The sequence below is a fragment of the Pteronotus mesoamericanus genome, unplaced genomic scaffold, assembly GCF_021234165.1.
Source record: "Pteronotus mesoamericanus isolate MK-2021 breed Mesoamerican mustached bat unplaced genomic scaffold, CSHL_Meso_final contig_311, whole genome shotgun sequence".
In the NCBI taxonomy this organism is placed as follows: Eukaryota; Metazoa; Chordata; class Mammalia; order Chiroptera; family Mormoopidae; genus Pteronotus; species Pteronotus mesoamericanus.
In genome coordinates this window covers 839364-853682 of record NW_026555132.1, presented here as the reverse complement: position 1 = coordinate 853682, position 14319 = coordinate 839364, and the positions used below count along the sequence as shown (strand labels likewise).

Genomic DNA, 14319 nt, shown 5'->3' with positions numbered 1-14319 from the left:
AACGGGTTGATATTTCTCTCCCTCCTTTCCTCTCTCCCTTCCCCTCTCTCTAAAAATAAATAAATAAAATCTTAAAAAAGAAAGAGAGAAAGTAGATGGTGGTTACCAGGGCCTGAGAAAGGAAGGAATGGGGAGTTAGTGCTTGATGGGGATAGAATTTCAGTTTGAGAGGATGAAAGAGTTCTGGAGGAGATGGTGTGATGGTTCCACAACAGTGTGAATGCACTTAATGCCACTCTCTTGCACACTTAAAAATGGTTAAAATGGTATATTTTACCACAATTTAAAAGAATCTGCTGGAAAGTGTATTAAATTTATAAATTTGCATAAAATTGACATATTTATAAAATGATCTTCCTCAAAGATTTTAATTTCATGTCTTCCAAAGTTTTGTAATATTCTCCATATATAGTAAAACCTTTCTTAGAATTATTACTAGGTACTTTAAAAGAATATGTTTAAATCATGTTTTTTTTGTTGTTGCCAGTTTGTTATAAATGCATTGGACTTTTGTATATAAACCTGAGCATAAATAAGTATTTCCTAAATGTATCTATAGATTCTTTGGGGTTTTTTCCTCCACAGACAGTCATACCATCTGCAAATAATGATTTCTTCTTCCTCTCTGGTTGTTATTCCTTTTGCTCTTTTTTGTATAGAAGGTGCTCTATTTTTTATTCCTCGTTTTAAAAAGAATTAGTTTAACATTTCACTTTGAAGAATATTTGTTAAACTTCTTTATAGACAGACTTTAATTCCTAAAGAAGCTTCATTTATTGTTATTTTTAATATATTTTGTCATTACTAGATGATGAATTTATACTGATTTTACTTTAAATAATTGTTTGCATCTATTGAAATGATTTTATGCTATACCTTTTTTAGTCTGTTAATTTGCTAAGTAACCCTTGTAAATCTTTTAATTTTTAATTACCCTTGCATGCTTGAGAAACACTCAATTTTGTTACGCTGTGTTACCATTTTTATATTTTCATGGTGTTGACTGGCTTGTTTTTTTTCTTTCAGGGTTTTTGTATATTGATTGGCATATTGTTTTCTTTTCTTGTATCTCTCTGATTTGGATTTACATCAAGTTTTTCTGGTCTCATAAAGTTACTATTCTGTGGAAGAATTTGATAGTTAATTGAAACCTATCTGGGCCTAGGAGAATATTTAAACTACTGATTCAATTTGTGTAATTGTGTTAAGAACATTTAGCCTTTCTTGTGTCAGTTTTAGTAAATGGTAGTTTTCTAGAAATTTATCCATTTGGTTTTGAATTTACTGGTATAAGATTCTTCATACTATTCTCTAATTATATTTTTTGCTTCTACTAATCCATGGTTATATCTCACTTGATGTTCCTAAAACTATTTCTATGCCTTCTCTCTTCTGTATTATTATATAATTTAATCTCATCAAGCAGTTGTTTAATTCATTTTTTCTCAAACAACAAGCATTTTCTTTTATTAATCTTTTCTGTTGTACTTCTGTTTCCTGCTTCATTGGTTAGTGCTCATAAACGTGTTGTCTCTTTTACTTTACTTTTGAGGAGCTTACATGATTTTTCCTTTCGTGTATTTTTAAAATTGTTATTTTTATTTGGAGGCAGATTATTGGTCTCCATAACCCAAACGTATTGCACTACCTTCTAAGGGAAATGTTCATTAGAAAATATAATCCTGATTACATTCCTGATTAAAAACATGGGAAACACATAAATGATAGTATGGGCCTTTTCATAACTGTTGGCATGAAGTGAAAGTAAGAAATCTATACTCTGTCATTTTTTCCCATTTCTTACTACTGCTCAGATTCCTGTTTATTCAGACTGCAGCCTATCTTATCAGCTCCAGTATCCTAGAACTGCTTCCCTTAAGTGTCTTAGTTTTAATGTCTCAATTTGTCCTGCACACTCCACCAAGTCAGCACATCTTTTTAATATTTCTAGTCCTGAGTGGACAGTTTGTAGTTCCAGTAGCCTTCCCTTCATTAGTTTGAAGTTTTCCAACATATCAGGGGTTGAAGGAGCAGTACAGTTTCCATCAAAATCAGTTCCATCCATTCAGCAACCTTGTTCCCAAACTGGCCATGCACATCTGCCCTCTCATTTCTTTTCCAGGGAGCAGAGCAGGGCTTGTCCCCGTCACTCTGAAAGCATAACAGACTCTCACCCACATGCAAACCTCTACTCCCAGCAAATTTTCCAGGACAGACTTGAGATGCGCCAAAGGCAGTTTTCCAATTGTAAGGCAGTTTTCCAATTGTAAATATTTAGAAAGTTCCAGTTCATTTATTTTTGTTTCGGTTATTAACCTCGAAAACACTACACATCTCTCTCCCACACATTTGGACTTACTGATTCAGTCTGTCTTGTTTATCTATGTAAGTCCCCAAACCTTACTTGCTCTAATTTCTATGTATACTAAGAAAAGCCTTTGTCATCCCCAGTGACGTGGGCACTTCTCCGGGCATTGGTGATGCAGCAATGACGAGTTCTCAGCCGTGTGGGGCTTACACGCTAATAGAGCAGTAGGATGGCAGTCATAGTGTAACTGAATAAAAACAGGGGTTTGGCTGCCTGTTGCCGTAAAAGGAAAACTTGTGAGGCAAATGCTGGTGCAAAAGGAAAGAGGTTTTATTCAGGTGCTGTGCAACCTGGGAGACTGGCCGACTCCCATCTCAAAAACCATTTCCTCTTCTTGCCATGGGAAAAAAATTTCCAACTGTGTCCTTAGCAAGGCCAAGACAAAAACCAGTGTCCAGAGTTCTTGCTCTCTTTTAAAGTACAGTCTTTTGGAGCCCTCAGGCAGCTGCTGAGCAGTCTTAACCCCCATCCAGGTAGCTTAGCTTGTTCCCAGCTGCAGTCCATTTCAGGATCCCTCCTGGAGCCTGCGTGCGGGCCCTCAGGACCACGGGCCATGTGGCTGCCAAAACCACATGGTCGTGTGCTCTTGGGCGAGAGCGTGCACAAACCCATGGGCTAGTGGCATCACCAGATGGGCAAGAGAGGGCTAGAGTAGCCCCCTCTTCGAGGCCATGGGCCACATGGCTGCTAAGGCCGTGGCCACATGGTTGCTAAGGCCATGTGGCCTAGGGAGAGAATAGGCAAGCACCCCAAGTGAGTTCAGGTCACAAGCAAGAGAGAGAGAGAGAGAGAGAGAGAGCTTATTTGTTCTTCTGGAATTATATTAGCTTGGATGTGGGACAGACCAGGTGCTTTCTCAAAATACCAATCAATTACCCAAACTTTTGTGCACGGCAGGTCGGTCCACCTCCCAACCAATCCTTCCTTCCCCAGGCTAGACCGGCAGGCCCCTTTGGTCCAGCACCTTCCCCTGGGCCAATTTGACTTCTGTGGTGCATTTGCCCACCTTTCCTGGTCCTACCCCCAATCTGGTACCAGAGGAGGAGGGGAAGGGCTTTTATTTTCCGTCCAATTATCTTGCTAGTTTTTCCTGTGCTCAGTGTAAGAACCTTCCCTTGCTGCCATCTTGGCCAATGGGGGAAGACTCCTTGGTGCTCCATCTGATTGTTTCGTGGTAACAGCTGGACAACTCACATGAGAAGATCGGGATGTGAGGAAAGATGGGCTTGGGAACTTCCTGGTGCCCTCAAATCCCTTCAATTAACAGCCATTATATGGATACCAATTGAGTCCCCTCATCTGGACTCCAGGAGAGTCTGTCATTGTACTGAACAGGCTCTGTGAGGCTAGGTGAGGAGGGCAGGGTGTGGCTCTGACACTGGGTGTTTTGAGTCTGCTTGTGCCTAAGCCTCTTAACTCCTCAGTGCCTCAGTTTCCTCATTTGCCAGTTGGGGAAGACAGAAATTCCTATCTGCTGAAGAAGGTCACCCTCTTTATGGCATACTCTACCTTGTGCTTACCCACATCCCTCTCACTGCCCCTCCTGCTCCTCTTCCCTTAAGTCCAAGTGTCCCCTGAGACAAAATCCAAGCCTGAGTGTGTTCTGCCCATGTGACCATGAGCAGGTTACCACAGCTTGTTGTGCCTCAGTTCTCAAACTCTACATTGGATAAGTATAGTATCCATATCATAAAATTTTTGAGATCATTGAATAGTTCACAGCAATAATTAGCAAAGTGCCTGATACATAATGTATTTACAGAATAGTGTTTGTTGACAAATACTTTGTGACACATACATTTTATTCATACTAGTCACTTTTCATCATTATTGTAACACAAGCCCAACAATGGTTGAGTAAATTATGATAAACCCCCTTAATGGAAGTTACATAGTTGTTAAGAAAAACTACATAAAATACTGAATGCTACTTATAATACAACTATAGTGGGAAAAGCAGGAAATCAAATTATCTTTATACCACGAAGAGCACCATATAGGATAAACCAGAGCCAATCATTCATCAGAAAAATACTGACAGAAGCACACATCGAGGGGGCGGTTATATGTACTGACACTACTTTTCTATTGGATGAAAATTCCTTTTGAAAAATAAGCCCTGTATATTTTTTTCAAATGTATTTCCTGGTGAAGACAAAATAATAATGATGGCCACTGTGTTTTTCCTTCAGTTTCCTGGCATTTAACATGGACGCAGTTGGTAATCTCACCTTCCTATTGAAAGCAGTGAATTTTCGTGAAACTGATCTTCTGCATGGTTTGTTAGCCAGAATACATTATCAGGTGAGGATACATTGTGTTATAGTTTTCCTCTTGACATGTGTTTAAGACATATTCTTACCGGTGAACTGTCTGTTGAGGGTAGTAGGTGCGGAGTCAGTGTAATTACAAGCTTCTGGAAACAGCTGGACTTCCTATAGTCCACTTTGCATGACCGCCTTCCTGCCCCAGAGGTGCTGGTGCTACTGTGTAACCCTTTTGCACTCATCTTTTAGAATTCCACCTGCCAGCATCATTTGGCTGCTGTGAGAGGTGAATGGAGTAATTTTTAGCCCTTAATGGAATTGTGAAGCCATTGTCTCTATGTATAATGAATGCATTGTTTTCTGGGGGGAAAGTGTGCCAAGCATGTGTAAAAAATTAACCATTCGATTAGCCTGAGATACACTCTCTTTCCTATTAAAACATCCATGACACTCTGCAAAGACACAAAACCTTGGATCAGCATTGGTAGAAATCTATTGAGACTGTTCACCAGGTACAGTGCCAGTGGGGCTGGTTTGAGAAAACACCTCCTACCCCAGCTTACATCTGTTTTATCTTCTAATCACAACACTGAATAGACAGCAAGATTCAAGAGAAGGATTTGCTTATCCCAACATCTGCCAGGCTGAGGGGGTCAGGGCTCTTGTGACCTGAAATCAGACCACTGTTAGCTACTGCGTGAGAATTAGGTTCCAAGAGGGCCAAAGTCTGGGCCCCATGGAACTCTCCTTCAGTTTTCATACCAATTGCAAGATCAAATCTTCCTGTACAACTCAGAGTGAATAGAGGAAGAAGGATGAGCGGCACAAAGGGATAGATATTCCCTTAGGGAATGCTCTGGAAGCAGAGCCTCCCTGGGAGCACGTAGCAGTCAGGATTCAACCTGGTGGAATGGAGCCAGACTGATGAGTGCCTGTTGGGAACTGGGCCATCTGGTGCAAATCAGACCATCCTCCACTTATTGGGTTGGCCAAAAAGTCTGTATTTATTTTTCCATAAAATAAAAGACACATTGTTTATTTTCACCAATAATTTCATTGATTTGGATATTTTGAGTATGTTGGCTATCTCTTGAATGGTATAACAGTGATTGTTCTCAGTTAATGTCCATTTTTATTTGCTATCAACTTTAACTGGTCTACCCAACCATGGAGCATCATCCAGGAAGAAATCTCCAGCACAAACTTTGCAAACCACTTTTGACATGTTCAGTCAGTCACAGCATCTTCTCCATACACTGAATAAATCTTTTTGTTGTTGTTGGAGTTTCAGTTGCATTTTTACCTCTCTTGAAATAACAAAGCACAATATGCTGAAATGCCACTTGTTTTCTTCCATCTTCAATATTAAAATGATTACATGAGAATTTACCAATTTTGATTTTTTTTTAACTGCACACTGAAATGACTGCTGTCACAATCTAACAAAATTGTTTTGAATGAAATTAAAGACAACTAAGTGATACTAAGGCTATCTTATGAAAAAACAGAACAAACTTTTTGGCCAACCCAATGCATATCTGACATGAGGCCCTGCCAGATGTGGTGGCCTCTCGCAGGGCCAGGTGAGTTTAAGTCACTCTGCATAGCCTGCCCTTATCAAACATGAAGACAGCCAAAATGAGATGCAATTAAAGGCAAAAGATGTTTTAGCTACACCTGTGAGCAAAATTAACAATGGATAAAATGTAATCTATGAACTCACTTTCCAAGGCTGTAAAGTATAAAGAGGGAATGGCAAGAGGTCATAATAGACACTGAGCAAAAGTAGTAAAAATAAACCTGTGGCTAACAAATACTCTTGGAAGTGCTGGAACAAAAGGAGCAGAAATAATAATCACAGACATGGTAAAAAAATATTTTCCTGAGTGTAAAAAAAAAAAATCAAGATGTTGATGGGGAGCCCTGGCTGGTGTTGCTCAGTGGATTGAGCGTCAGCCTATGAAGCAAAGGGTTTCCAGTTCGATTCCCAACCAGGGCACATGCCTGGGTTGCAGGCAAGGTCCCCAGTAGGGGGCGTGTGAGAGGCAACCACACATTGATGTTTCTCTCCCCTCCCTCTCTCCCTCCCTTCCCCTCTGTCTAAAAATAAATAAAAATCTTTTTTAAAAAATAAAAAAATAAAAATTCCTTAAAAAAAGATTTTGATGGGGAAAAAATGCCCATATCTGGATATAGCCTGCAAATCTAGAGAAAAGAAATAATCATATAAGCAACCAGACAAAAAGTAATAGCTTATCCACAAAGGGAAAAAATTAAGGCTAGTTCCTGTTTTTATTCACCAGCTCTAAATGGAGAGATATCTCCTTCTCTAAAGAGGAAACATCATGATCTAAGCATACTATTCCAAGCCAAATTTAATCTATGAATACAGGCAGTGGGAAGGTATTTACAGATAGCCGAGATTCAGAAGCCATTTCACCCATTTGGCCTTCTTTAAAAATTATTCTACCAGTGGGGGACAGGAGCTGGCAGGTAAGTATTGTCATTTTCTGTCTCTCAGGTAGACAACACTAAGGCATGTACTACACAGAGTGAGCCCCAGTTTCCACAGTGGGGTCCAACTCGAGGATATGTCCTTGTATTGACCTTCCCACCTTCTCAGTTTTACTCTTTAGTCCCTTTCCTGAGATCACTTCTAAAATAAACTACCAGTGTGTGAGCTTATAAAAAAAACTATTCAAAGACCTACTCTATAGGACACTTAAAAATCAAAATTAATACCTCAAAAATAAGGGAGTGGAGCTCTAAAAGGATTGGCAATCCCTGTGAAGCCAATCAGTACATATGTGTTTTTAAAATATAGTTACTAAGTTCAGAGGCTAAAAATGTTCTTTGGTAAAAATGTGAATTTTAAAAAAACCCTTGACTAATTGGTTATAAAATAGATTGGGTTTATAATATGTTTTAAGGTAAGATAAAAGCTAAAGTAAAGTAAAAAAAAAATGCTCAGTTTTTTACTTCAATTGCAGGGTAGGCAGCAGACATTATTTTGCTCTGGCTTTGATCATTAGAGAAACATAAGTTAAAATATGTTTCATTAAATTGAAAGTTAACATGGGCACTAAACACGGGATGCTTATTATGTAAATCACTACAGAAGACACATAAAAGATAAATAAGTGACCAGAAGTTTGTATAATCGGAGACAGAGCACGTCCTTGGAGGCCTCGGAGACCCTCCAGTCCTGCTCCTGGTGACCAGTGCAGAGGCTGGGAGGGCAGTTGTAGAGTTCCCACTGCCAGTTGCTCCTTGGTTTGAGAATTTCTCCAGGTATTGCTTTCTGAAATTTGGGTCCTGGTCACTGTGATACTCCCTTTCTCTGTTACGTAACTTGGCTAAGTGCAAGTCTCTGCTACCTTAGCCTAGAAGGGTAATGATTTGACCTTGAAATGCGCTGATCTGCTGATTTCTTGGAAACAATTTTTCCATTACAATATGGTCCCTGAATTCAATCCACAGTAAGCAATGAGAAGTATCTTCTGCCACATTTCCATCCTACCGTCATAAATCTCTCCAGGTTCTAACATGAAATGAAATGCTTCAATTCTCTTAATGAAAGCATTGACTCTCAGAATAGATTAGAATAAACTCTAATCATATACATTTTGTATAGAAACAAACCTAATTATATATATATAAAATTATATATATGTATTTATATGCATCAAGAAATATTTTTAAAAAGAAGAGTAAATTTGGATTGGACAATAGCAAGAGATTTTTAGATAGCTTTCAGAAGACTGAGGTTTTAGTTTTCATGGGCTGCCTTGACACAGTACCAGGGATTGGAGGCTTAAGCAACCGGAATTTACAGTCTTACAGCTCTGGAGGCTAGAAGTCCAGGAGGGAAGAACTAAGAGCCTAGAGGGTCGGTCCAAGAGGCATGGACAATAAAAACTGGGCACAGGAGGATGCACCCAGATGAAGGAACTTCTGACATTTGCTCAGCTGGATTTCAGAATTTCTATGGATCACTGGCCCCTCCATTCCTCCCATATTCTTCCTTTCTGTGCAAGAGTATATATAGTGGTTATCTTGGCCAGATAGGGAACAGATGACTTGTCTCTTTAGCTAACAGCCTTCAAATCAAAAGGAACGGTACTTAGGAATGACATTGGAGGAACCCTTAGCTGCACCTAGATTGGATTTAGATGATGAGATTTCTGGAATTTTAACTAGTGCTGCAATGGGATGAGACTTTTGTGGGCCTTTGGGAAGAGTGAGGACGGGCTGTGATGGGCACGGTGCATGACGGCCTTCGATGACCCTGCCTCCTGGTGTACACACCGTTATATAGTCCCCACACTGTACCAGGGCTGGTCTGTGTAACCAATAAGATACAGAAGAAGTGATGCTATGTCTTTTCTGAGACTGTTATAAAGACACTCCGGTTTCTGTCTTATTTTCCCTTCCTTCTACCCACCCTCCCTCACTCCATTTGGGCGAAGTTTCAAGAACATCAGGCAGCCCATGAGCCCATGTGGCAAGCAACTGAACCTTCTTGCCAAAACCTGTGTGAATGAGCATGGAAGTGTCCCCTCCAGCCTTATTCACATCTTCGGAGGCGGCAAGGACTGGAGCCATCGGCAACTAGACTGCAGCCTCACGAGACCACCTGAGCCAGAGCACCCAGTCAAGACTCGCCCAGATTCCTAACCCTTTGCAACCGTGTTAGAGAATAAAAGTTACTTTTTCAGATGCTAAATTTGGAGGTAATTTATTGCACAACAATAAATAATTAATGTAGCCTCTGAAAGAAAAATTTGTTCAGTAGTTTTGGTATTGCTACACACATTTTTAAAACAAAATACAAGAAGGAGATTATAATGTTTTTAACCAAAAGGAGATTATAATGATTTCCATTTGATAATCTAAAGTAACATTGCTTTTATGTCACTAAGAACATGATGGCACAATGAAATACAAGGGTTTTAGAATCAGACAATTATATTTTACCACTTCTGATGCTCCTAATTTTCCTGTTACTTACAGAGAATGCCACAGTGAACACACCTCACAGTGTGCAGATTTTAGACTTGACATACTGCCAAATTGTTCTCTACAAGGGTTGAACCAAATTGTACTTTCCCCAGGGGTCATATTTCTGCACACTCATTTTCCTAACACTTTATTTCTTCAACTTTCTCACATTTTATCTTCAGGATTAGGGAGTCTGTTGTCTTCTTTTCATATTTTTATTTTATCAACATTAGAAGTGTAGGTCCACTGCAAAATATTTACTTTTAACTCTATTTAACTCTATGCTCTTTGGTGCTTATTTAATATTCAGAACTATTTTCTTTTGTAACTGTTCTCTGCTAGAGGACAAATCGTTCACAAATGTCGATCTCCTGATTTTGAACAAAGAAAACCTTTACACGCACGAGTGTGATTTCTGAACGTTAAAAAAATTTTAGGCATGTGTATGGTGAAGAAATAGAGGGTTTTAGAATCAGACAATTATCTTTTACCACTTCTGAGCCTCTGCTTCTATTACTATAAATTTGGGATGATAAAAATAAGCACAACATGGATTTGTTGCAAGGATAGAATAACAGAATATTTTTCTTAAAAAGCATTTTTAAAAGTGATAAACTTTGTACTCATGTTAATTATCTCAGTTACTACCATTAATGTAACCATTTTAATGGTCAATACAATTAAATAGTCATTGGCAATATCATTTTCCAGGGCGAAGCATGGGAAGAGCCCAAAGGTTATTAAGACATGTTCCTGCCTTGGGGTAAGTCCACTGGTTTTCACCCAAGGTAAAATGAGATAAGTGCTAAATCATGACCAAGCCTTCAAGCTTAGAGGAAAGAGTACTGACTTCTGTGTTTTAGTTTATGTTTTTGGCTCAGCCTTTTGTTCAGCTAGCAGTATGTTGGCATGTCTGCCTACATTGATTTTGTATATCTTGAAATAAAATGGTCTATTCAGCAGTTTGAACATCTGACCCAAACAGAGTCTGGACAAGAGCCTTTGGACAATGTCCAAAGGTGGGTGATTTCATCTAGAATTCCAAGATTTTGTAAAAATAACCATGTGATTTTGTTGAGAATCTTCTTAAAAAGGCAAAAACATGAGTGGGCTTTAGAAATCTGCTTTTCTCCTCAGCTTTTCAGTAATGCTCTTTAATTTTCTTCAAAAGCACATTTTATTTTAGAGAAGCTGGGTCAACCCGTGTCTGCACATTAGATCGTCCATGTGTCTCTTACACTGGAATGAATGCTAAGGGCTACCAGTTCACAGTTAGGGTTGGAGAGGCAAGACCACTAGGTCCTCACTCGAGAAATGCCTGGTTTCAAATGTGCATAACAAAAACTGGGCAGGTGGAGGGGTGAGCATGCAGGTGGGATGAAAACTGTTCTAGTTACCCAGGAGTTGATCCATGCTGTCTCTCACCACAATAATGGGTCCCCCCTTTAGGGTTTATAAAAATCAGATGCAGTTTGCCATCTACCACACTGAAGGCTGGGTCTCAAGGAAAAGGGAGATGGTTTGCAAATGAGTATCATGAATCATATGCTCAAAATCCAGGGGCAAACTGACTTGGAAGCAACTACCCTAACTTGTTTTCCCTTATTCAGAATTTGTGATTCAGATGGAGAAGAACTGGTAGAGGGTGGCGTAAGATTATTAGAAATGGAACTTTCTAGAGCTTTCTGTTTAGAAAAATTACTGTCACCTACAGTTTTTATTGTGGTCAGTATGCGACCTGACTATTTTGTGTACATTGCCTTTAAAGCTCTTAAGGTAGATCTTTAAAATATCATACAACTATCGTATTTCTGTATTTTTATTATTTATTGATTTTGGAGAGAGAAAGGAAGGGAAAGAGAGAAACATCAATTCGTTGTTCCACTTATTTATGTATTCATTAGTTGATTCTTGTATGTGCCCTCACTGGGATGAAACCCACCACTTTGGCATATTGGGGATGATGCTCTAACCAACTGAGCTGCCCAGCCAGGACTGTAGTATTTCTGTAAAGGCTGTCTTTTTTTTACAAACGATGCCAGTTATGCTGTTTGTTATCCTTCTAGAATGGCAGTATCTTTGCTCAGGTCACTGTGTTGGATTTGGAGTCTTATCTGAGTTCTTGTCTGTGGAAAGTGCAAGCTGCCCTTATTGGCAGGTGGATGGCACACATATGGCATGTGCTGGAGGTAGGGCTGTTGGGACCTCCATCAGTCACAGGTCCTCAAGAGTTTTGGTCACATGGTAGCTGGTGGCTCCAGAGGGGAGCTGGGGAAAGGCCATTGTTGACAAACCTAGAGGGGAAATCTGGTGCTGGTTTCCTTGTTCTTCTCTGAGAGTTTGAGAGCAGGGACAGGGAACAGAGATAACGGCTGTGTTGTGTTTGTTACACTTTTTAAAACTAACATAGTGGCCTGAATAGCAGATGTTTTACTAAAAATCTCATGGCACAGAAATATCAAGAGCTTTGTTCCAGAAACAGATAATCAAAGACAGGAAACAGTATTAGAAACCAAATTTCCTGAGTTCGTAGTTCACATTGATCTTGATACATCATCTTCTGACTCCTGTGGTTGAGTTGGATTGAGAAGACAACCAGAGGACTGGGCCAACCTGATGGAAGGGCCTTTGTATCTTCGGAACTTGGGTGCTGCCTAAGCAAAAGCCGCCTTGTTCAAAAGTGGCTCCCCTCTCTGCTGACTTGTGTTTGAAATTCCTTTAATAGGAACATAATCCTGTTCCCCCGTGAGAAATCCTGTTTAAACTTGGGAAGCTCCAGGAGAGAGGAGGGTGGCTAACTGCACCTCACAGGAAGCTAACTGTACGTGGTGGCTAAGGAAGGGGCAGTCCAGAGTGGACAGGCAGGAAGACCTGAGTCTGATGTTGCCTGCCCCCCTGGCAAAAGGTGCTCCCAAGCCTTTAGGTTGGCATGTCCCTCTTTGTTGGTTCTGGTTCTAGGAAACAATTCTGTTTTGTGATGTTTTCCTCTTTCCTTTCTTCATCTCACAGCAACCCAGTTAATATTAGGAGTTACATTTCCTCTTTTTCCCTCACTTCTAATTTTCTTTGTCTTTCATGAAATATCTTTCTAAAGAAACCTATTATGGGTAATGAATGAAAAAAAAAGAAGGAAGAGGAAGTGAAGAGAAAAGAAAAGGAAGTTATATTTCTGATAGACACATGAGAGATTCTGTCATTTCTTTGGTGGAAGAGCTAGAAGAGTCCCTCAAAGGAAATCTAGTCAATCCTCCCTTTTATAGACAGGCAACCTGAGGATCAAGAAAGTTAGTGGTTTTGTCAAAGTAGCACAGTCACCAAGAACAAATATGAGACTGATATTTGATTGTGCAAGTATTTTAGTTTTTCTCAAAACTTTTGCCCACTATTTTTAGTATCCATTTATGGATTTTCCTGGCAACAATTACTACAGAGGTATAGGGACTTTCTGTTTCCCTTACTTCCACTACATTCATTAATTAGAAGCAAGAGATGTTCATTCTCCAGTTACTTATTTATTCCATTTATATCACTGTAGATTCAGGGATACTTAGTCTATGTTTGGACTATAATCCAATACTATGATTATTTATTTTCTTGTTCACATTGTTCCAACTTTGGCCAGCAAGAGCTCCTTAAAGTTAGACTCTAAGTCCCTTTGGTATGTCCACATCCTTTTGTTTTTTGTAGCACTTTATTTTCTGGTACCACAAAATGTTCCAGGTGCATCTTGTATTTTCCTTGCCAGACCTGTAGTCATCCATTTATCCAAGAATCCCTGGTTCCTTTTACTGGAGAAAAGTAGTTAAAAACCAATATCTGGTTGATGGGTGTGCTAATTGCTACGGGGTTGTCACTGCTTCTATGTCTGTTCTGAACTAGGGAATATGGAATATATATGTATGTTTCCTAACTTGTACGTTCTCACAGAGATTTGTTTATATGCAGTGGGTTGGCCAAAAAGTTGGTATGGTTTTTTACATAAGCTAAAAGACACGTTTTTCATTTTCACTAATAACTGTATTGATTTGGATATTTTGAGTATGTTGGTGATCTCCCATGTGGTATGATTTTGATTGTTCTCAGTTAATGTCTCGATTTGATCACTGTCAACTTCAACTGGTCTACCATCGTCCAGTGAGAAATCTCCAGCACGAAATATCACAAACCATTTTTGACACATTCAATCAGTCACAACATCTTCTCCATATACTACACAAAAGTTTTTGTGTATTTCAGTTGTGTTTTTACCTTTCTTGAAATAATAAAGCATAATATGCCAGAATGCCACTTATTTTCTTCCACCTTCAATATTAAAATGGCTATACAAAAGGTCACCAATTTTGTGAAGTTTTTAAAAAATGCATGCTGATATGACAGCTGTCCCAATGCAACCTAACAAAATTATTTTGAGTGAAGTTAAAGACAACTAAGCACTACTAGAGCCATCTTACAGAAAAAAAAAAAAACAACTAATAAACTTTTTGGCCAACCCAATATATTTGAAACTATGAGTTCATACAGAGAATTCTGATTCCAGTCAAAAACCACAGGCCTTCCCACTTTTTTATCTGTAATTTCTTTCTATGGCTTTCATTGCCTACAATGTGTTTACTTATTTGGTCTTCCCTAGTACATATATTAAGTCATTTCAGGATAAAACACAGTGATTTTGTTTGTGAATGT

General features: G+C 39.2%; 1 protein-coding gene across 1 annotated transcript in view; it reads left to right on the top strand.

The window, feature by feature from the left end:
• ACOXL (acyl-CoA oxidase like) overlaps nucleotides 1-14319 on the top strand; it is a 264136-nt gene that overhangs the window by 172903 nt on the left and 76914 nt on the right. Inside the window, 1 exon segment of the mRNA XM_054575576.1 lies at nucleotides 4561-4672. Within this exon segment, the coding sequence (XP_054431551.1) occupies nucleotides 4561-4672 (112 nt within the window).